Source organism: Lates calcarifer, unplaced genomic scaffold, assembly GCF_001640805.2.
Source record: "Lates calcarifer isolate ASB-BC8 unplaced genomic scaffold, TLL_Latcal_v3 _unitig_1556_quiver_1337, whole genome shotgun sequence".
Taxonomy (NCBI): Eukaryota; Metazoa; Chordata; class Actinopteri; family Centropomidae; genus Lates; species Lates calcarifer.
This window is the reverse complement of record NW_026115608.1, coordinates 1,088-24,713: the sequence shown is the minus strand read 5'-3', so window position 1 is coordinate 24,713 and position 23,626 is coordinate 1,088. Positions and strand designations below refer to the sequence as shown.

Sequence of the window (23,626 nt, the reverse complement as noted above, 5' to 3'; positions counted from 1 at the left end):
AGATGAGAGAATCTACAGCTTCAGACACTTGAGCTCAGACTGTTGGTGCTTAACCCAGCCTTTAAAGTGTACAGTATAGTGCAGTATATATAGTATGTATTATTCCTTTTTACTTTTTGTGTGCATGTTTCAGGTTCCGCAGCCTGACGACGGCCTTCTTCAGAGACGCCATGGGGTTTCCTGCTGATGTTTGATCTCACCAGCCAGCAGAGCTTCCTCAATGTCAGAAACTGGATGAGTATGTTGTTAACCTCTGATTTTTACATATTTTAAACTTGTTGTAGACCTGCTGAGGGTTATATGAAGGGTTATGAAGAAAGCATAAGATAAAATAACAGTGAAAATATCTTAAGAGTTTTTGCCTGAGGTTGTTGGTATTATATTTGCACATCTCATTTGTTTCCTATTTATTTGTGTTAATTTCCAGGCCAGCTACAGGCCAATGCCTACTGTGAGAACCCAGATATCGTGTTGGTAGGAAACAAGGCGACCTGGCCGACCAGCGGGAGGTTCAGGAAAAACAGGCCAAGAGGCTGGCCGAATAAATACGGGTATGTTTATTTGTTTATTTTGTTTTTGGTGTTTCATAAGGAGCAGACAATTAGAGGTAACACAACCTGTGCAGCACTTGTGTCTCAACAGTTTCTCTACAAATTACTTCCTGTTAGACAGGCAAAAGTCATTTCCTGGTGCAATTCAAGCCACCCAAGACCACAGTCTGACGTTGCCTAGCAACTCTGTTCCAGGAAGTAATAAACTGTCTTAAACTCTGGGGAACTTAAAAATGTTCAGGCATGTACACTGTCAGTTAAGTGTTATGTCTACAGATTACATGCATTTAAATTCAGCTTCAGTTTTATTTCCACATTCAGGATGACACACAGATAAAAATGTGATAAGATAGGAAAAATCACTTTAACCCTTTTTTTGTTAATAAGTTGAGTCAATAAAATTCTCTTTGAGTCCAAGTGAATGTTTGTGCCAGATGTAATGAAATTACATTCCTCACGTTCTTGTAAATGCAATATATCAGGAACACCTGGAGCTGTTTACTTTTCCACCCCCATGTTTTTTCTAACCTTATGATAATGGCTGCACTTCACAATACTTATATATCAAATGAATTAATGATATAAAAACATAATTGGTTCTCTACCTGTATGAAGTTTAAGTTTCCAAATGATTTAATGGAAAAGGAATCAATTAAAAAAACAGTTGAGCTTATTTGGAAAAAGGTCACGACACAGCACCTTTTAAATATATATATATATATATATCTTTTGTTCTTGACACTCACAGGATTCGTACTTTGAGACGAGTGCAGCGACAGAGCGGAGGTGGACAAGGCAGTGATAACGCTGTTGGACTGGTCATGAAGAGGATGGAGCAGTGCGTCGACAAACCGCCCGCTGAGCCCGCCAACGGGAACGGGGCCACAAAGCTCGGTGATGCGCAGCCCAACGAGAAGAAATGTGCATGTTAGATCGAGTCTGCGATTCAGGAAATGACCAGTCAACGTCCATCCTTTCTACTCGTCACATCCCTCCATCTTTTACTTTCCTCCTCCGGTCATCTTTGATTGCATGTTACTTTGTCTTCTCTTCATTCCTTTCTCTCTAAAACTAACCTTTAACCATCCTCTCCCTTTCTCAATGAAACAACTCTGCCCCCCTCTAGTGGATAGTCCAGATACTGCAGTCTCAGCCTGTCTGCCTTTGAGCCCTGTTTAGGAGGAAGTTAAAACAGTTTCATCACTGTCAGACACATAATGTGCCTCGTTTAAAACATGCAGCCTGGGAATTAAGCTCCGCACGCTCCCACTTTCTCTCATAGCATGTGGTTTGGAATGATTTTAATGGCTTTAAACAGTCAAAAAAAGATGTTTAAGTTCATCGCTTTGTAACAGGGGGAAGATTTTGCTTCCTGTTTAGGCTGCCACTGGTTGACAGCCTAATCTGGGCCATAAAGAGTTTAACATCAGGCTGTATATTTGTATAAATCCCTGAAGCTTTTCCTCCTGGACCAGGCTGAACATCTGTGTGACCAGTGTGTTTTTATCCTTATTTATTCCCTGTTTCACACTGTCTGTGCTGTACCTGTATTTGCCAGAAATGATCATTTTTAACAGCAGTTTTGTGTGGTTTGATAATGCTAGAAATTTGCTAACAATGCACCAAATAATTTAGCCAATATTTGATGGTTAGCTTCTGTAGCTAACTTTACAATAAGTTATCTTAATCCTCAATTAGCTGTCTAGATAAATATTCAGCCTAAATTAAATTTATATTAAATAAATATACATGACATAGGTACAAAGCAGAGGAAGGTTAAAAACCTCTGCAGAGTTTGTGGCATAACCATTGCTGATGTCTCGTTTCCAATCTGTTTAGCAGGTAACATAGCTAGCCACTAACGTAGAGAACAGTGCTGCAGTGTTGGCAGTGGCTGCAAACTACATGCTAATATTAACAAAAGCAGTTGAGAAGTGTTTTGAGGAAAGATTTCACAATGTTTTATTAAAACATGGAAATAAATAGAGAGAATAATGTATCGGGAAATGTTTTCGTATCAGTCTTCTCAAAATCAACACAGCAAACGTCTTGTTAGCTCTTTATGTTCAAGGATATTGTGGACTGTTGAGTTATTGCTTTCTGTGCCAATACTTTAAAGTTTTCTCTGGAGGAGTGCTCATACATCTTTATATCTGACTTTTGATACCAAAACAATAGCATGTGGAAAGTTTAGCTAACATAGCCTACACTGCTGTGCTTTGTTTGTTTGTTTGTTTGTTTAGGATTTTTTGGATACTTTGGATACTTTTACATTGCATTAATAACATTGTGTACTTAATTAATTTTTTGAAGTAACTGTTGTTTGCAGATTTAAAGATAGTATACCATTCATATTTTAGGGTAAATATGGGTACAGCATGATACATGTGCAATGGAGGAAAAAAGCCAACATTGTATATTATTATAAGAGTATAGACCAGGATAGACGTATTGTTCCAAACTGATCTACTGCCTTGGCTTTTAAAGCGTTATTCCACTGTGGAGGCCGATTTCATCTCCGTTGGAGTTTGAGATAAGTCAGCTATATTGGTTGCTCTGGGGCTCCATTGTCACCATGACTTAGTATCATTTAACTGAAAACAAAATTATAGTACAGCCTAAAAGAAAATGGCTATAGCAGATAGAACAAGCATGGCATTTGAGTCAATTAGCTATAGCGGCACTGAAAAAGTTAAGTGGTGAGGATAATCATATCTAGTAGGAATTGTTTTTTATTGTGAAGATAAATACTAATAATTATATCTAGTGGGAATCGTTTTTTATTGTGAAAATAAACGTGACAATGAGAAAAAATGCCAAATATCAGTGGGGTGATGTTCGATCTTCAGGGCTGCTGACTTTAGAGTCTTTTTAACCGATAATCAGATGAAGTGAAATAACGCTTTAAGGCCCCATACATGACCAATGTCATTAGAATATAAAGTGACCAATTATTTATATTAGAAGAAATGTAAAACATTAAATATTATTTCTGTTGTCATATTTCATGTTTCATGTTTTATCCTTTTTATCTGTCACACTCACTTCTTTGGTTGTTGTCATGTTCATGTCCGTCAAGAGCAAATTATCTCAACTGTATTCATATTTGTGATATTTGTTTTTCATCACTGTAGTGCTCTTAAGTACAGTTGTCAAATTATCCCAGAAGTACAAATTTATCCACAAAGTGTGTCTAACATGAGGAAAATACACTATTAGAAACTCCTGAGGAAGTACAGCAGTTTTTCACTCTGTTCTGAACTGGACTTTTTTTGGCTCAAGACTTGAAGTTACTGTGGACCAACCTTTTGTCTTGTTTTGTTGCTCAACACTATATTGTTTATTTTCATTTTGTATCAGAACATTTAGCCCAGTGAAATCATGGATACATTCCACTGAGCTCAGTATAAAAAGCTGCATGTTTTTGTACCATGATGCTAAGCTTGAGCACGGTGAAAAAGAAACGTCTTTAAAAGCCCTTTAGACATAAATTTGCAACAAAAACACAGTTTAAATAAATGTCAAAAATCAGCTTCGGTTTCAAGATTATCTCCTTTGTTTTAAGTGCAACTCAGCAATTTTCCTCTTATCAAGTAACACCTTGATCTGCCTTACTTCGTGAAAAATCTTGAGCCAATGTTGAGGTGCACCAGAAACAAGGGAAAGAATCTATCGTCATTTATCGTTATTGCTGCCAATTAAATTATTATTTTGTCCTTCAGTGAACCAGCTTGTTATCACAGTCCAAACTTACAGCTGTAGAATATTAAGATAACTGCGGGTTTGCAAAGTGTACCGAAACAAGTGGCTGCCAAATGGGTCAACAGCAATGTTAAGTATGTAATGTGTGACTAATTGATGGCAAGTTAAAGCACCATAGAGCTTTGGCTTCACCTTGTTGTCACATATATTTAATCTGACAGTGTGCCAAATAAAAACAGGAAACACCACAAAGAAGCGTTTGTTTTCGACAAAACCTCAGAAAAACTGCCTTCACAGTTTTAAAAAATGTGTTTTTGTGTCTGTTCTTTTTTAGTTCGAAAGCCAACAGAGTCATCTGCCAACAGCTGATCTCAGTGCCATATGAAATACTAATAAGGAGATAGATAGATAGTCAGAGCTGGCTCACATTGTAACATTCTCTCCCAAATTATTAGCAGCAAAATAGTGATAATGTTCCCAGAAAATACTGTGTCTGTATGGGTTTATTTGTACTGTTTCAGCTGATCATCTGCTGTTTTTTTGCTCAAATCTGTATATTTAGTCTTTTTTTTCTATACACATTTCTAAACATTTAACAAGGCACCTGAAGTGGAGTTTTCTTACTATGGGCTTTGTTTCCTTTTCTCCAACTTACATTCATAAAGCAAGTCCTGTTACAGTGAAACAAGTAATTTTTCAACAGATTTGCATCTTTAAGACTTCTTAAAGACGGCTTTGACAACACTTAAAGCTGCAGCTGGGAGTGAAATTTTTGGACACTTGGGTTGCTGAGAGCGCTGAGACCAGTGACTAAATATGAAGATGGATGACACATCTCCACTCTCTTCCACTGTACAAAAATGAAGCCAAAATATCCCGGTCCTGGGGCAGCCATCTTGCGCTGGGCGTGTCATTTGGAGCCAGAGTCTTGCCCAACCAATCGCAAGTCAGTCACAGCTTTCAATTAAAAATAACAAATTAAAACCAAACTTATCAGGAAAATTAACTCAATCAGCATGTTAATAACTACGAAAAAGCCATCTTTGGATGTGCTTTGATGTTATACTTTGGCCAGTGTTCCATTTGGGGGCATGCCCGATGATCTATACTGCAGCCAGGCACCAAGGGGCGATCAACATGTTTTGGCTTCACTTTTGAGGAGCTGTCATGTCATCAATCTTTATATACAGTCATCGGCTGAGACTGAACCTAACAGTACTACAAAAATTGTGATTAATGCAGCTTTAAAATGTCTTATATGCATCTTTAAAAGTATTACAATAAGGTTACCATGTGTGAAGCCACTTTTCAGACTTGTCTTTTCAGACTAAATTGTTTCATTTTTGAAAAATTCAATGTTTTTTTTCATAGAAATGTAATGAAACTTTTAAACTGTGAGGTAGAAAGATCATTAATTGCCCATAAATGTCATGCAGCCTTACTGATCTAGATGACTAGCAACTAATTTGAAAAATGTTTTTTGGGTAATTTTGATTAATTTATATTTGCATTTTTAAAAAAAAGATAAAACATGCACATTTATCATTAAGATCTACGCAACAACACAGATTAAGTAAAGTAAGGAGACACAATTAATTAAAGCATTAAAGCACCAAATTAATAGTAATGACTGGCACTGGTTGAGAACAAATTACCGGTGCACTTCACCTCCAGATGGACAACCATTTTGAACCAATGCCTTTTAATCATGACAATCTTCTGAAACGATTTGTCAGCTTTTATCTGAGACCTCCTTCTTATATTGATCATTACCTTTCATTTGAATTTGTATTGTATGTTTGTCCTTAAATTTAGTGTTTAGTTGTGCCACAGTTGCGTCTTAACATTTACTTCACTGTCTTGAATCATGTTTTTCTTAAAGAATCTCTCTCATGAACCTTAACATCTTTAATGTAGTTTTTGAATTCACTTTGAAAGTTTACACTGTTTGAAGAGTCATGTTGTGCCTGTTATTAACTCTTCTGTCTGATCCTCTGTAAAGTTTGTGAGCTACTGAATATTTTAATGCATTATTGATCATAGATTACAAAACAGAGGCAAAAGAGAACAGAAGTCCTGATGTTGTTTTTGTGCCCGATATATCAAAACAACTAATCAATCCAAGTACCTCTAAGAGCTTTTATTTTTGGAAACCCTCTGTGTGTGAATTCTCTCTGATGCCTGCGGTTTGTACACGTTTGTTCAGTTTTCACTGTGTGTATCGATGCCTGTGTGTGTTTGTTGGGTTTGTTGCACTGTCAGCATGTTTGACACCACCAGAATGGAATGACCTGTGATGCGTTTAGTGTTTCTGATGTCAGAGCTGCAAATAAATATCTGTGTGTGTTTTTACCCTTTGGGTTTTTTTCTCCAGAAGAATCTGCTTTGACGTGATGCAGATGGCGACCACTGTGTTTTAAAGGAGAAAATCTAAAAAAAAAAAAAAAAAAAAAAAAAAGTTTGTCTCTTTGTCAGATCTCTAGAAGAGTCTGATGGCAGTAACAGTGTGGTGTTTCTGTGTTGGTGAGGTGTTCACGAAGGCTAACTACAACTTTACCCTTAAATCAAATACTTTTTTGTTTTGGTTTTTAGCATTGAAGTCTACATATATTTAACTATAACTTGTTCAAGAAAGTAACATGTTTAACCCAGAGTTTATGCTAGACTTTTTTGATGGCCAATATGGATGTTAATATTCCTGAATTCCAGCCATATCAAACAACTACCATGATGATGAAATAATTCCAAAATTCTGTCGTAAACTCTGGTTTGAACACAAGTTGCTTTCTTGCATGGATCTTGAATGCAGAAAATAATTTGTACACACAAGATTACGAAAAAAGAAATTATTTATGTTGATGTTTCAAATCATCTGAGAAGAAATTTGTAGAATTGAAGGCACTAAAACAAAATCAGGGAATATCTCTTTAAATTATGATTAAGTTACTTAGATAAGACTTATTGTCAATATTGAAATATGTTAATAATTAAATGGCAAAACCAAAAAGCATAACCAAAAGCATTTCATTTTCAAAAAAATATGTAAAAGTTAAATACCGGACTAAAGTGCAAGTACTTTAACTTAGTATGTTGCAGTATTATGTTACAAACTACTGCACTTGAGCATTATTTATTCAGTTTTATTAACCCCCCCCCCCCAAAAAAAAACCAGTTAAAGGACCGTAGAGGGTGTACTGTAGTAGGGCTAAAATGTAGCTAGCTACTTGGACAAAGTTTTGATGGTCCAACTGCTCACTAACAGCTAAGTCATTTGTTGAGTAGCTGATTCTAGTTTGTACATTATCAAATTTATTTTCTTGGTTCCAGTGTTTCCCCTCTAGCCTTAGCATGCTAGCTAGTGCTAGCCTACCTTTAACACTAGTTAACACTTAAGCTAGTAGTAGCCAAACTGTTAGTATGTTGTTTACATTTACAAACATTTGTTAGCCTGCTAAAACATTGGCAAGGGGCCGTGCTAATGGGCTGATGTTTTAGCATTTAAACAAACATTAGACAGCTAATGTTTGCAGAAATATTTATAAATAATAGCTTGCTAACAAACAGGAAACCAATGGCGTCAGTGTACCTTCAGGACAGGAATGCCCCTCCGTGGCAGTTACTTACCATAATTTAAATTTTCTGGCATCAAAGGCCTGTTATTTTTCACTCAGAAACTGAACTGTCTGGTAAAGATAAAGTAAAGATATCAAGACACACTTGGTGATGAGAACTGTAAAATGTAAAAAAAAAAAAAAAGAAAAAAAGATGCCTTTTTGGTTTTGAAAGTGTTATAAACTGGAACTGAACATGTATGTTTTGATGAGTATATTTGTAGTCACAGTTTGCATTTTATCTATAGCTGAAGCATTTGTTATAGATGATGACTGATGGACTTTGCGGTAAATTTATCCAGACATTGTGAGATCTGATCTGACAGCTGATTAAAGATGACTTAGAACTATAATAACCTTTGGAATCTGTTGTGTGAATTTGTGTACATCTTTTGCTGCACTTAAGACCACCGCTGCTGAGCAACGGCAACATGGACACTCTCCAGTTCTCTGCGGTTCTCTCCACACAACAGTCTTCATATCATTACACAGATTAGTACTTACACCCACGCTGATATGGAAGTATTTACTGCCCTCCCGTGGTCAGACTGAGTCATTACAACACTACATTACTCGTGGGTCAGGGTTCACACTTTCTATTATTAGGATCAAATTCAAACTGAAATGGCTGTATGAATCCTAATATTCATTAGTTTACAACAACTTTTGTTACTGAGAGGGAAACGTGACCGGATTCTGATTAGTTTGCATTAGATAACAAAAACTAATAAAACGTGTTTATTGCAGAGATATCTGATTATTACATCAGGAGCTGGGAGGAGTTGAGCACAATGGAAATCCCCGCCCCTCCTCCACTGGTTACTTCCTGGTTGTTGTTGACGTCTCAGAGTCGTCTCGCATATTCGTCTCTCCGGTTAAAGGTAAAGCTTCCCCTCTTTTCCCTCTTTCATCTCGTCTTTATTCACTTTTTCTCTCAGCTCAGCCTCTACTGACACTAAATATTTGCGTGCCTCATTTAACAGCACGTGAAATCATGCTTGTGTTCACCTGTACAGGTGAGTCTGTGGCTATAGCTCTGACTCCGAGCACCTGACAGGTGTCCTGCCCGGTAAAAATCAACAAACCGCTGTGAAAATCACAGGTACGAATCGGCAGATTTAGGGAGAGTTATTCACTGAACTCTAATGTGGTCATTTACTGTGGGTTTTTTCTACACCGATACCCGCCGGTCTATTTTTACCGAGGAGGGAAGTGAAGTGGGCGGCGACTCCGCATGACCCGCCCGCCCACTCCTAAATGAAACACGAGCTTCATTCACTTAGAGACGATTCAGTCTAAAACTAGGGCCGGCGAGTTCCCCCATCTGATTCCAGGATGATGAAACTCTGTCCTCTTGCTTCCTCTCAACCCAGAAACATTCACTGGAAATAAACCACACTGATACTTTGCAGACACAGAGGTGTAGAAAACAAACGCAACAAAACAAAACACCTGTGAGAGGAAGAAGCATCAAAAGGTAATGATATATTTCCATGATCTGATTTTATAGTTGGTGTTTTTCTTTCTTTCTTGACTGAAAGATGAAATGTGTTGCAGTATTGTACAATGAAAATAAGTAATTTAGGTTGCGTTCAGAAAAAAATGACATTAAAGCTTTGTCTTGTTTTGAACTCGTAAATCTATTTTTATCCTAAAACTCACAAGTCTTAGTGGTCCATCAAAGTCTAAGTCTGGCTCCAAATATTGAGTTTACTATCAAGTTTGACCCAAAAAAAACAAACCCCAGCAAATTCTGACCAGAGTGTGATTTTGATCCTTCAGTCGTCAAAATGGTTTGAGATTAATTTTCTCTCAGTTGATTTACTGATGAATCACATTTTTCACAGATCAGAACAGGTCAGGAGAACAACGTGTACAACATATAATCACATTTAAGGCGCAAACTCCTCATCAAACAGAAACAGAACTGAAACTCTAAATAAGCCTTTTGGCAAAAACAAACACATGATCACTTCGCCTACAGCTTCTACTGCCTGACTTTAGATACTGGAGCTGAATTTATTTGTCCTTTGACAGGAAATGAAAGTATTTTTATAAAATCAGAAATGACCTTAAACAGTCAAGTTCCATGTTTTCAGACAACACCTGGAACTTTCTTTATTAATACTTAAGACCAAAATTGATTATCAAAAGAACTGATGATTAATTTTCTTCCAGTCGACTAACTGTTGCAGCTCTAGAAGAAACAATTAACTGAGAATGTTTCTATATTGTGTCAGTGTGTGAATTATACTATTACTCATGTTTAGGTTTTGTCTATTAAAATAAACATGATGCAGTTTTATTTTTTCACCACTAGGTGGTGCCAAATCATCACCAATGACCTTAATGGAGCCTGGAGTGAACCACATGAATCTTTATGAATAAAAGTGTAAATGTAATTTTTTTTTTTTTTTTTTTTTAGATATAACACTGCAACTCAAACATTTCTACCACATGAAAACAGTCAGATGAGTGTTTTTAGTGTTTGTTGTCACAGCTCTGTTTGTTTTTTATTTCACTGACAGGAGTGTTGTACATCCATGAGGAGACGCCATGAGACTTCAGAGACAGCCCTCTTTAAAGACAGAGTAAGTCAATTCAATTTACTCTGGGGAAAACATAATCAGTTGGTAAAACTCTCAAGTTTTATCATCCCTGATGAAGTTGAAACCTGAGCCTCCCTCATCCTCTTGTCATCTCCAGGATCTTTCAGCCTGAACCAGAAGCTGAATATCGGCTAGATCCTGAGCTCAGCTGTTTGTCCTTGAAAAGCAAATCTGAACCTCTTCTGTTTAAAGATGCATTGCCCTGTTGTGAACAGAGGTGAGCTGTTGCTAACGTTCATGTTTTAAAGCAGGCTATCACCATAAAGTTGTTTAGTTCTGAATCCGGATCAGAGTCCTTGCAAAGAACCAAAGTAGACTGCAGTAAAGAACTACAGTAGAGTCCAGTTGGGTCTGAACGTTGCTGGTTTGTGTTAGATTTAGTTTAAACCTGATGGTTTTCTCACCAGCTTGTTTTCTCTCTGCTGAGTATTCCCATTGATCATAACTGTTTTCATCTTGTTCATTTACTATGGACTAACTAGACTAAGGAATAACTTTCCTTGTCTACATCTACCAGCCTCCATCAGAGACCACAATCCTGTGAACCAGATCCTGGACCTGATCTGGAACCAAGCTGTGTGTCCTTGAAGAGCAAGGCTGAACCTCTTCTGTTTAAAGATGAACTCCCCTGTACTGAAGAAAGGTGAGCTGTTTAATTCACTGTTCATGCAGAATATTTTAATCTCTGGCTTAAAGACATGAATGTGACAGACGTAACGTGAGTTAATTCTTCATGATTCCTTTACAGAGTCGACCTGGAGAGCTCAGAGGAACAAAGTGGTCCGCCTGTACAGCAGGAGCAAACACAACTGGACTCCACATTTATGGTCTGTACATATAACAACTGCACTTTTTAGACCAGTGGGTTTTCAGTCTGTCCAACATTGATCCGATGTTTGGCTCAATGGTTTTAGTTTGATTGTGTCATTCATAAAGTATTCTGTTCCAGATGCTGGAGTTGAACATCATAACTTTTATGAAGAATGAGCTGAAGAAGATGCAGAAGGTTCTGAGTCCAGATTACCCAGAATGCTTAGAGAGCCAGAGGGAGGATGAGGAGGTGTTGGATGGTGAGGATAAAGAGCAGAGGAGGAGCAGCAGAGAAGCGTTTCTGAAGATCACACTAAACTTCCTGAGGACTATGAAGGAAGAGAAGCTGGCTGATTGTCTGCAGAGCAGTAAGAGGATTTCTTATATCCCTCTTCATTTCTGATCTTGGAAATATGTTTAATGTTTGATTTGAAAAATAATGATTGGTTAGTTGTCCCAGTCCAATCAAACCCCACAGAACATGGATTAAAAAATCAAGTCAAGTTCAGTCAGTTTGGTCAAACAGTTCAGAACACCTCAGCAAAAGCAAAAAAGGTTTTAAACTCAGATGTCCAGGATGCAGATACAAACCAAACCAGGAAATTCCAGAAAGACTATTTAATTATTTATTATTATGATTAAATCCACTGTGACCTTAATCGATTACATCTGATGAAGGTACCTTACACCTTGAGACACCTCATTGTCACTTTAAAGAACCTTTTAGACCTTCCTTTGGTAGGTATTAGGCTTCACATTTCAGTGTCTTTCTCAAGTTTAAAACCAAAAATCTCAAAATTTCAGTTGTATAACTAGTTTATCTAATTGGTCCCAGTCTACAAACAAGAAAGGCAGTATTTTTGGTTTCTGAATAAAGGAAGCAATAACATTTAAAGTTAAGTGGTCATATTTTCTTGGCTGTATAGTTTACAGTGTTATTTGTTCTTTCAGGATCTCCTGCTATGTGTCAGCTTAACCTCAAATCTAATCTGAAGGAGAAGTTCCAGTGTGTGTTTGAAGGGATCTCTAAAGCAGGAAACCCAACGCTTCTGAATCAGATCTACACAGAGCTCTACATCACAGAGGGAGGGACTGGAGACGTCAATGATGAACATGAGGTCAGACAGATTGAAACAGCATCCAGGAAACCAGACAGACCAGAGAGAACAATCAGACAAGAGGACATCTTTAAACCCTCTCCTGGAAGAGATGAACCAGTCAGAACAGTGATGACAAAGGGAGTGGCTGGCATTGGGAAAACAGTCTTAACACAGAAGTTCACTTTGGACTGGGCTGAAGACAAAGCCAACAAGGACATACAGTTCACATTTCCATTCACTTTCAGAGAACTGAACGTGCTGAGAGAGAAAAAGTTGAGCTTGGTGCAACTTGTTCATCATTTCTTTAATGAAACCAAAAAAGCAGGAATCTGCAGGTTTGAAGAGTACCAGGTCGTATTCATCTTTGACGGTCTGGATGAGTGTCGGCTTCCTCTGGATTTTCACAACAATGAGATCCTGACTGATGTTACAGAGTCCACCTCAGTGGATGTGCTGCTGACAAACCTCATCAGGGGGAAACTGCTTCCCTCTGCTCGCCTCTGGATAACCACACGACCTGCAGCAGCCAATCAGATCCCAGGTGAGTGTGTTGACATGGCAACAGAAGTCAGAGGGTTCACTGACCCACAGAAGGAGGAGTACTTCAGGAAGAGATTCACAGATGAGAAGCTAGCTAAGAAAATCATCTCTCACATCAAGACATCACGAAGCCTCTACATCATGTGCCACATCCCGGTCTTCTGCTGGATCACTGCTACAGTTCTGGAGGATGTGTTGAAAACCAGAGAGGGAGGAGAGCTGCCCAAGACCCTGACTGAGATGTACATCCACTTCCTGGTGGTTCAGTCCAAACTGAAGAACGTTAAATATGATGGAGGATCTGAGACAGATCAACACTGGAGTCCAGAGAACAGAAAGATGATTGAGTCTCTGGGAAAACTGGCTTTTGAGCAGCTACAAAAAGGAAACCTGATTTTTTATGAATCAGACCTGACAGAGTGTGACATTGATATCAAAGCAGCCTCAAAGTACTCAGGGGTGTTCACACAGATCTTTAAAGAGGAGAGAGGACTGTACCAGGACAAGGTGTTCTGCTTCGTCCATCTGAGTGTTCAGGAGTTTCTAGCTGCTCTTCATGTCCATCTGACCTTCATCAGCTCTGGAGTCAATCTGCTGTCAGAAAACAAGTCAACCTTCCAGAAGTCTGAAACAAGAAGCAGTGAATATGCACAGACTCACTTCTATCAGAGTGCTGTGGACAAGGCCTTACAGAGTCCAAATGGACACTTGGACTTGTTCCTCCGCTTCCTCCTTGGTCTCTCACTGCAGACAAATCAGACTCTCCTACGAGGTCTGCTGAAACAGACAGGAAGTGACCCAGAGACTGATCAGGGAACAATCCAGTACATCAAGAAGAAGATCGAGGAGAACCCCTGTCCAGAAAGAAGCATCAACCTGTTCCACTGTCTGAATGAACTGAATGACAGTTCTCTAGTGGAGGACATCCAACAGTACCTGAGGTCAGGAAGTCTTTCCACAGATAAACTCTCTCCTGCTCAGTGGTCAGCTCTGGTCTTCATCTTACTGTCATCAGAAAAAGATCTGGATGTGTTTGACCTGAAGAAATACTCTGCTTCGGAGGAGGCTCTTCTGAGGCTGCTGCCAGTGGTCAAAGCCTCCAAGAAAGCTTTGTAAGTGTGTGGAAATTTGCATTTATCCCAGAGTGCCTTAAATGTGGTAATACTGATTCAAATAGATGAATTTCCTTTCATGTTTTCTGTTTATTATTTCCTCCTCAGGCTGAGTGGCTGCAACCTCTCAGGGAGAAGCTGTGAAGCTCTGTCCTCAGTTCTCAGCTCCCAGTCCTCTAGTCTGAGAGAGCTGGACCTGAGTAACAATGACCTGCAGGATTCAGGAGTGAAGTTGTTGTTTCCTGGTCTGGAGAGTCAACAATGTACACTGGAATCTCTCAGGTCAGACCAGTTCTCCCTGTTTTTTTTTTTTTTTTTTACTGTGCTGGTTGGATTGATTTACTTGTCTCAAAATGTCCCAGTCATAATGTTAGAATCACTGCAGAGATCTGACATGTAAGGCCTATACTTATTAATTTTTTAATAGGTTTGTCTCCAAAATCATCACCTTTTGCGGTTTTGTTATCTTACTGATAGCCTGTTGCTGTGGTGATACACCTAAACATATAGGTAAAAACTATATCTATTATCTGCTGCTGTAATACAGCTGTCAGGGTCACAGGGACACAGCCACAATAAAGTGGCGATTCTTGGAGGGGTCAGGTAAAACAATATACAAATGATATACTTTATTTGACCAAAACTGAATTGAGGCATTTAATTTCAAGCATTTCTTGAATTTACTAATACCACTTAGTTAAGAATCAGGGAGTTATGTAGTTGTTATAGCCACTGGTAAAACAATATGCTGCTGGGATGCTTTTATGTGTGACTAAAATTTACTTTTTATTTTTTACTTCAAGCACTGTTGGATTTGATTGATACTTTTGGCAATTTCAAGTCTCTACAAAGTTGTAAGATGTAATACACTAGTATTTGCTATATGTGTTGTTTTGTATATTTGCAGGCTGTCAGGCTGCCTGATCACAGAGGAAGGCTGTGTCTCTCTGGCCTCAGCTCTGAGTTCCAATCCCTCCCATCTGAGAGAGGTGGACCTGAGCTACAATCACATAGGGGACTTAGGAGTAAAGCTGCTGTCTCAGGATCCATGCTTGAGACTTGACGATCTCAGGTAGAAATTTATGCTGTCAAGAATAGTGTGGACACATTGAACATAACAAAGAGAACTGTTTTTTCTGACTTCATGTTATTACCCCCTCTTATCTTTCAGAGTTGACCCCAAAGGAGTCCAGTGGTTGCAACCAGGTTTGAGGAAGTGTAAGTGTGCTTTTTGTTGTTGCTGTGATTAAAATGGTTCCCCAAAGCTGGGCTAACTTTTGTTATCCAATTTTCACTTGACTTTTGGATCGCTGATTTTCATTAATAACCAGAACTGTTAATGATTGCTTGTCGTTCTCTCAATCAGATTTCTGTCAGCTCACACTGGACCCAAACACAGCACACAAATTCCTCAAACTGTCCGAAAGCAACAAAAAGGTGACCGATCTGAGGAAAGAGCACCCATATCCTTATCACCCAGACAGATTTGACTACTGGCCCCAGGTCCTGTGTGAAAATGGTCTGACTCGTCGCTGTTACTGGGAGGTTGAGTGGGTTGGAAAGGTTTATATCGCAGTGAGTTACAGAGGAATTGGAAGGCATGGAGACAGTGATGGCTCTAAGTTTGGAGGGAACGATCAGTCCTGGTGTCTGACCTGCACTGATGGGGGATACAATGCCTGGCACAACAACAGTGGGACCCCCATCCCTCTTCCCTCCCCCTCGTGTGTCTCTAACAGAGTAGGAGTGTATGTGGACTGTCCTGCTGGGATTCTGTCCTTCTACAGAGTCTCCTCCGACACATTGATCCACCTCCACACTTTCAACGCCACATTCACTGAACCTCTTCATCCTGGGTTTGGGTACGGGGTGAAGTTAAACTCCTCAGCATTTCTGTGCCCACTGTAGACCAGGACCAGTTGTAGCCAGAAATCTTAATGTGGTTCCATTAAGACAGGGACACAAATAACGACTGTTGAGCCGAGAATAAATATGATTTGGGCGTGATGATTGATGGGACCATATTGGACACAAAATCATATGGAGTGTGGTATGTTAAGATTCTATTGATCTGATCTGAGCTCTGAGAACCCCCTTTGGAGTCACGTTTGATGTAGACTGTCTTTTCTGGACCCTCTAGATGACCTGGAGAAGAGATGATGTAAGTCCAATGTTTACATATCTTAAACCTGCTAACGATTAATGCGCTACAGTAGAAAAGTTTTTGATGGTAGAAAAATACGTTGGCATTTTTTTTTTCTGCCATATGACTTAACTTGGAAGTCTGCACTATACTTAAATTTATATTAAGTGGATGATATAGTAGTGTTCAGTTCAATGAACAGTGCCTCCAGTGGTCAGTGAGTAACTGCAACATATTAGCTGACAGTATGTTACTTAAACTTGACATTACGCCTCTGTTTGCAGTCAATAAGTGTTTCCTTGTGTTGCATGTTTGTTAACTTTTGTGATATGAGTAAAAGAACAAGTAAATACAATGTACCTCACTAGTGTTAATGAAGCTATTTTGATTACTGATAAATGTAATTGTAACTCAGTTGGCAGATGACTTCATTATACTCCCCAAGAGTTTATATTCCTGTTAGTTATTAAATATTAATGTAAATTTAAATATATACTGGCAATTTACTTTGAGTTTTACATCTAAGTCCATTTTACACCCAAGATCTCTTGTGTTAGTCATGGGTACAACTTGTACTACATGTCCTGGACAAATAAAGATATATAAAAAAAGAATGTCTATGAGTCGTTTGTACAGTTAAATAGTTTCTTCAGATATTATAATTAAATTGGAGCTGTGAATCTGTAAATTACTCCCAAAAGATTATTTTACACCTGACAAATTAAAGAAATACCTGAATAAACTGTTACATACAAACTTGAAAAGATCACAAACACCTACCCCCCCCCCCCCCCGCACAGTGGACTTTCCCTGGCGTTGTACGTTCCAACCCCCCTACTGTATAAATACCGTTGGTATCCTCCACATCCTGTTTGCCAGTCGGTCCTTCCACCAGGCGCCGGTAAGAATCGGAGCGCACGGAACAAATATTTGGTAAGTGCTGCTTAAAATATCAACACATTAATTACAATTTCAGTGTTTCTGTGTGTTCAATGTGTCAGTGCAGTTTTTTTCGTTGTTAAAAAGTGATTTAAGGCAAAACGTGATTCTTTCCTTCGCTAATTTTGTACGCTTTAGCTTAGCTAGCATCATAGCCTAGCCTAGCTACACTTGTTTTTAGCCTAGCCTAGCTACACCTATTTGTAGCCTAGCTTAACCCAGCCACTCGTGCTTCCAGTCTTTCTGTTATGGGAAAGTTAAGAAAAACATTTGTGATTTTTCTCCAAAAGCCAAACTGTTCTTCACAAAGATAGAGAAGGCCAGTTTTTACCCTCGAATTTAACCCTTGAACCAGTTCAGTACTGTCTGATTAGTCCATACTGGCTTATGATACTGACGGTCTTGTGAAAGATTTAACGTACATTTGCACAATCTTAAGGGTTTTTGTTATTTTTGTCGGCGTTAGCTCCGATCCACAGTTGCCTGTGTCATTGTGCTTAATAAAAGTTGTGTCGAAACCAGCTGGCGTCTCCTAACATTGTGACTCTGTGCCCCTCCACAATGTATGAGCTGAGATTACAGTTAGAAATCATTACACCAAACTTTAAGCTTTTAAAGTCAAAGTTATGCTTTCAGATTTGTGTTACATTGCTTTTCTCTTTTAGTACAGTCAAGTTTTATTTGTAATTGTCAAGGTGTTACTGTTTAGTTTTCACTGTTGTGTTCTCCTACACTGTGTGGGTTTTAGTGGTAAAAAGTTGCCATTACTATTTTCTTTTAGTGTGCTAATCAAGTGTTGTACTTGTGTTTTCCAGATATATTTGTTCAGCTGCTGCAGATTGGACAGACACCAACATCACCTTACACACCAACAGGTATGTGTCCAAAATATTTACCCAGTTTGAAAAATATATGTTGATGAATTGCTGTTGCTGAATTATTTATGTCAGCAATCACCTTCTGTCATTTAGTGTCACTGGGTAAATTCCAGCTCAAACCTTGGTATTTAATGGATTTAATAAGAACTGATTATTCTTGCCTATTAAATCAGAAAAAAGTACCAACTGTAATCGCTCAGAGCTCAAGGTGACGTTCTCAGATGTCTTCTTTCTCTTAATCAACAGTATTTACTATTTATCATATGACAAAGAAAACTTAAATTCTCACCTCTCAAGCCTTCAAGTCTTAAAGCAAATATTTGGCATTCTTGGTTTAAAAAAATATACATCTGAATTGTTGTCAATGTTTTGTCTGAAGACAAATTGACTGTGGCTCTCCTCACCTTCTCACCAGACAATATCAAATACATTAGAACCAACCAATGCTAAATTTTGTGTCTTGGATTGTTATTGTCAAGGATCAGTCAAAATAGTGCTGAAAAATATCTTAACTTCAGTTTGATTGTACATGATCTGAAATTCTTAATTATGTGTATGTGCTAGACACACCAGACTACACCATACAAAACAATATCAATTCTATGAGTAAAATATTGTAGTAAGTCGTTCATAAGTGTATTAACTTTAATTGTTAGTCAGAGTATGATTTAAAAATTTCTTTATAGTATATAACAGCCAGTTCTACACTTACTTTTATTAATTAATTTTATTAATTTTTCACGTAAGCTGCTGTTAAGAACTTCCTAAATTTGGTTATTCATTAAACAAAAACAACACAAAACAAAGACATTTTAAATATGTATTAAGAAGAAGGTTGAATTTTATATAAATGTTTGCTTCAGTGATTAGCTGATAGACAAACAATTAATAATCATTTTACTTTTTCCCAAATATTTGTTGTTTTTTGGTTCTTCAGGAGGTGATGACAGTCAACTGTGCATTTTCTGAAACAGCCTCTAATGTTTGTTAAATGTTCCTTTTTCAGCTGTAATGTTGAATTACACATTGAGTTACATTTCTCTGTGTTTTCATGGTTAAACTGTTGATGAGAAATAAGTAGTAGTGTATTAATCATTTTCCTTTGTGTGATCTCCTCCAGGTGTCACCACCGTCCATGACGTCGTCCACGATTGCCAAAACGTTGTCCATGACTGGCGAGACCTGGTCCATGATCGCAGAGACTATGTCAAGCATCAGAAACCATCAAAAAATGCCATAATATGGTAAGGCATAAAAATGTTTTGTTAAAATGTTCTGGTTCAGCTGTAATGTTGAATATTTATCTGCGATTTCATGGTTAAACTGTTGATGAGGAATAGGTAGTAGCGTATTGATCATTTTCCTTCATATGTTTCTCTTTCCTCCAGGTGTCACTGCTTCCTCCACAACATCATCCACAATCGCAGAGACATGGTCCATGATCAGAGAGACATTGTTGAGGATGAGGGAGACATTGTCCATATTGTAGAGACCTTTTCAAAAATGAGAGAGACGTTGTCTACAATCAGAGACACTGCCCATGTTCGGAGAGACCTTGTCCATGATCTCAGAGTGCCCTCGTACAATGAAGACATTCTTTGAGACCAGGACAGAGTCCTCCAGGTAATTCACAAACACATTTACATCAACTGTCCAACACAGAGCACTGACAAACTGTTTATGCTCAGTATTTTATCTACAGTCTGAATAGTTCATAATTTGTCACAAAATAGACTTAACCCATTAATGACGTTTATTTACATAGTTCATGTAAGAACAGTTCTAAGAAAAAAAGGAATTTAAGGAACTATCTTAAAGCAGCCATCTTAATTTTGTTTTCCACAGATACAGATATTTGATATTTGTTTGTCCTTTTGTTTTGGCATTTTGCTATTTCAAACAGCGCAATATTAGACTCAAATTGAATCTATTGCTGTGTATATAGTCATGCTAAATACTGCTCATATTGTATATAATTTTTATATTCTATATATATATTAATTGTACTATTTTTGCTGCTGCAACACTGAATTTGCCCACTGAAGGACTAATAGAGGATTATCTTACTCTTACACAAATAAATTGCTCTGAGCACTGAATATTTTGCCAGTGTGTTTAATATTGTACAAAAGTAAATATTTTTAGCCAGAGGTTAGGGTTAGGCTTACAGTTTTTAGCTACTTTTAGCCAGAGACAGAGCCTGCAGAGACAGAATATGTTTATCACAAAAACTATTCAAGTCCTGAAACTTTATTAAAAATAGAATTGAAGAACTAAAATGTTTAATAATCCCTCAAATACCTCTATTACTACATATAACTTTTCCTATTCTTACTGCTTGTGATATTACAAATCACCTCTTAGATTTGAGAGACAGCATGGCATTTTCTGAGATTGAACACATAGTAAGGCATGTTTTGACTATTTTTGATGCCATACCATACTATGACATTTTTTTTGACCATTTATCATGCTCTATTATAGTATGACCTTTTTTGACACCATATACTGTAACAGTTTTTTGATGGTTTTGTTCATATTTTTTTTGTGTTGTCATATATCATCTTGTTTTATACCTTGTTTATATCATATCTTTTTAAATTTTTGCTTCTGTACCACTGACTTTTTTTTCGCTGATTATCTTAGTCTTACTCAAATAAATACTTCTGAACATGAAATCTGTCATGGAGTCTGTTTAATAGTTTGAAAGTGAATATTTCTAGCCAGGGGCCAGTTATAGCTGGAGGTTAGGGTTAGCCACCATTAGCCAGAGATTAGTGTTAGGTTACAGTTTTGTTTTTTAAACCACTTGTAGCTGTAGGTTAGGGTTAGGGTTATGGCTTTTAAACACCATTAGCCAGAGGTTAGGGTTAGGGTTACAATCTTTTAAACCACTTGTAGCTGGAGGTTAGGGTTAGGGTTATGGCTTTTAGACACTGTGTTAGCCAGATGTTAGGGTTAGGGTTACAGTTTTTTAGCCACTTAAAGCCAGAGATTAGGGTTAGGGTTATGGCTTTTAAACACCATTAGCCAGAGGCTAGGGTTATGGTTATGGCTTTTAGACACCATTAGCCAGAGGTTAGGGTTAGGGTTATGGCTTTTAAACACCATTAGCCAGAGGCTAGGGTTAGGGTTATGGCTTTTAAACACCATTAGCCAGAGGCTAGGGTTAGGGTTATGGCTTTTGGACACCATTAGCCAGAGGTTAGGGTTAGGGTTAGGGTTATGGCTTTTAGACACCATTAGCCAGAGGTTAGGGTTAGGGTTACAATCTTTTAAACCACTTGTAGCTGGAGGTTAGGGTTAGGGTTATGGCTTTTAGACACTGTGTTAGCCAGAGGTTAGGGTTAGGGTTACAGTTTTTTAGCCACTTAAAGCCAGAGGTTAGGGTTAGGGTTAGGGTTATGGCTTTTAGACACCATTAGCCAGAGGTTAGGGTTACAATCTTTTAAACCACTTGTAGCTGTAGGTTAGGGTTAGGGTTATGGCTTTTAAACACCATTAGCCAGAGGCTAGGGTTATGGTTATGGCTTTTAGACACCATTAGCCAGAGATTAGGGTTAGGGTTACAATCTTTTAAACCATTTGTAGCTGGAGGTTAGGGTTAGGGTTATGGCTTTTAGACACCATTAGCCAGAGGTTAGGGTTAGGGTTACAGTTTTTTAGCCACTTAAAGCCAGAGGTTAGGGTTAGGGTTACAGCCTTTTAAACCACTTGTAGCTGTAGGTTAGGGTTAGGGTTATGGCTTTTAAACACCATTATCCAGAGGCTAGGGTTAGACACCATTGGCCAGAGGTTAGGGTTAGGGTTACAGTCTTTTAAAGCACTTGTAGCTGTAGGTTAGGGTTAGGGTTATGGCTTTTGGACACCATTAGCCAGAGGTTAGGGTTAGGGTTACAATCTTTTAAACCACTTGTAGCTGGAGGTTAGGGTTAGGGTTATGGCTTTTAAACACCATTAGCCAGAGGCTAGGGTTAGGGTTACAGTTTTTTAGCCACTTAAAGCCAGAGATTAGGGTTATGGTTATGGCTTTTAGACACCATTAGCCAGAGGTTAGGGTTAGGGTTACAGCCTTTTAAACCACTTGTAGCTGGAGGTTAGGGTTAGGGTTATGGCTTTTAAACACCATTATCCAGAGGCTAGGGTTAGACACCATTAGCCAGAGATTAGGGTTAGGGTTACAGCCTTTTAAACCACTTGTAGCTGGAGGTTAGGGTTAGGGTTGTGGCTTTTAGCCAGAGATTTTATTCTCAATTATACATTTAAATTGCAAGCTGCAAGTAGATAATAGTAGGCATTTATATTTTTTTTTAGGCAAAATAGACAAACTCAAACGTGAAGATACAAAGCTTTATTGAGTCTGTTCTACACAACATTTAACAAACCACAGCAAAGACAGACAATGTTTAACCAGACACTTTTATTCTCTCACCCCATATATAATGGAGCACGTCAGGATATACTTATACATCTCAAAACATCTTTAAGAACATTTGACTACTTTAGTTGTCCTCTTCAGGTGATGTGGTCTTCTCCTCCTCCTCCTCCTGCAGAGACAGAACATGTTAGTCACAAAAACTGTCCAAAGCTTCAAGTCCCGTAACTTAAAATTGAAGAAGAATAATACCTCTATTACTACATGTAACTCTTCCTGTCGTCGACATTGAACACACAGTATACTATGACATTTGTTGACAGTTGTTGACACCATACTATACTATGACATTATTGGACTGTTTTTGACACCATACTATACTATGACATTATTTGACCGTTTTTGATGCCATACTATACTATGACATTTTTTGGTGGTTTTAGACACCATAGTATACTATGATATTTTTTGATGGTTTTTGATGCCTTACTATACTATGACATTTTTTGATGGTTTTTGACGCCATACTATACTATGACATTTTTTGGTGGTTTTTGATGCCATACTATACTATGACATTTTTTGGTGGTTTTTGATGCCATACTATACTATGACATTTTTTGACCGTTTTTGATGCCATACTATACTATGACATTTTTTGACCGTTTTTGATGCCATACTATACTATGACATTTGTTGACAGTTGTTGACACCATACTATACTATGACATTATTGGACTGTTTTTGACACCATACTATACTATGACATTTTTTGACAGGTTTTGACACCATACTATACTATGACATTTTTTGATGGTTTTTGACGCCATACTATACTATGTCATTTTTGGACCGTTTTTGATGCCATAATATACTATGATATTTTTTGATGGTTTTTGACGCCATACTATACTATGACATTTTTGGGTGGTTTTTGATGCCATACTATACTATGACATTTTTTGGTGGTTTTTGACGCCATACTATACTATGACATTTTTGGACCGTTTTTGATGCCATACTATACTATGACATTTTTTGATGGTTTTTGACACCATACTATACTCTGACATTTTTGGACCGTTTTTGATGCCATACTATACTATGACATTTTTTGATGGTTTTTGACACCATACTATACTATGACATTTTTGGTGGTTTTTGATGCCATACTATACTATGACATTTTTTGGTGGTTTTTGATGCCATACTATACTATGACATTTTTGGATGGTTTTTGACGCCATACTATATTT

At 37.9% G+C, this 23,626-nt stretch overlaps 1 protein-coding gene, 1 long non-coding RNA gene and 1 pseudogene across 2 annotated transcripts; all 3 read left to right on the top strand.

Annotated features, from left to right (window-relative positions):
• Nucleotides 1–133: 133 nt before the first annotated feature.
• LOC108889440 (ras-related protein Rab-27B-like) lies at nucleotides 134–1,548 on the top strand (annotated as a pseudogene).
• A 7,131-nt stretch (nucleotides 1,549–8,679) lies between these two features.
• Nucleotides 8,680–16,792, top strand: LOC108889442 (NLR family CARD domain-containing protein 3). Its single transcript, XM_018685875.2, has 13 exons — nucleotides 8,680–8,745; nucleotides 9,238–9,341; nucleotides 10,185–10,262; nucleotides 10,393–10,455; nucleotides 10,571–10,690; nucleotides 10,991–11,116; nucleotides 11,222–11,300; nucleotides 11,423–11,651; nucleotides 12,235–14,035; nucleotides 14,144–14,317; nucleotides 14,943–15,107; nucleotides 15,207–15,253; nucleotides 15,402–16,792. The coding sequence occupies exons 4-13, from the start codon at nucleotides 10,421–10,423 to the stop codon at nucleotides 15,941–15,943; spliced, it is 3,318 nt and encodes a 1,105-aa protein (XP_018541391.1). The 5' UTR covers nucleotides 8,680–8,745; nucleotides 9,238–9,341; nucleotides 10,185–10,262; nucleotides 10,393–10,420; the 3' UTR covers nucleotides 15,944–16,792.
• Nucleotides 16,793–17,053: 261 nt separating this feature from the next.
• LOC108889441 (uncharacterized) lies at nucleotides 17,054–20,006 on the top strand. Its single transcript, XR_001961988.2, has 4 exons — nucleotides 17,054–17,111; nucleotides 17,933–17,992; nucleotides 19,116–19,239; nucleotides 19,384–20,006. It is a non-coding gene; the product is annotated as an uncharacterized LOC108889441 (long non-coding RNA).
• The last annotated feature ends 3,620 nt before the right edge of the window (nucleotides 20,007–23,626 follow it).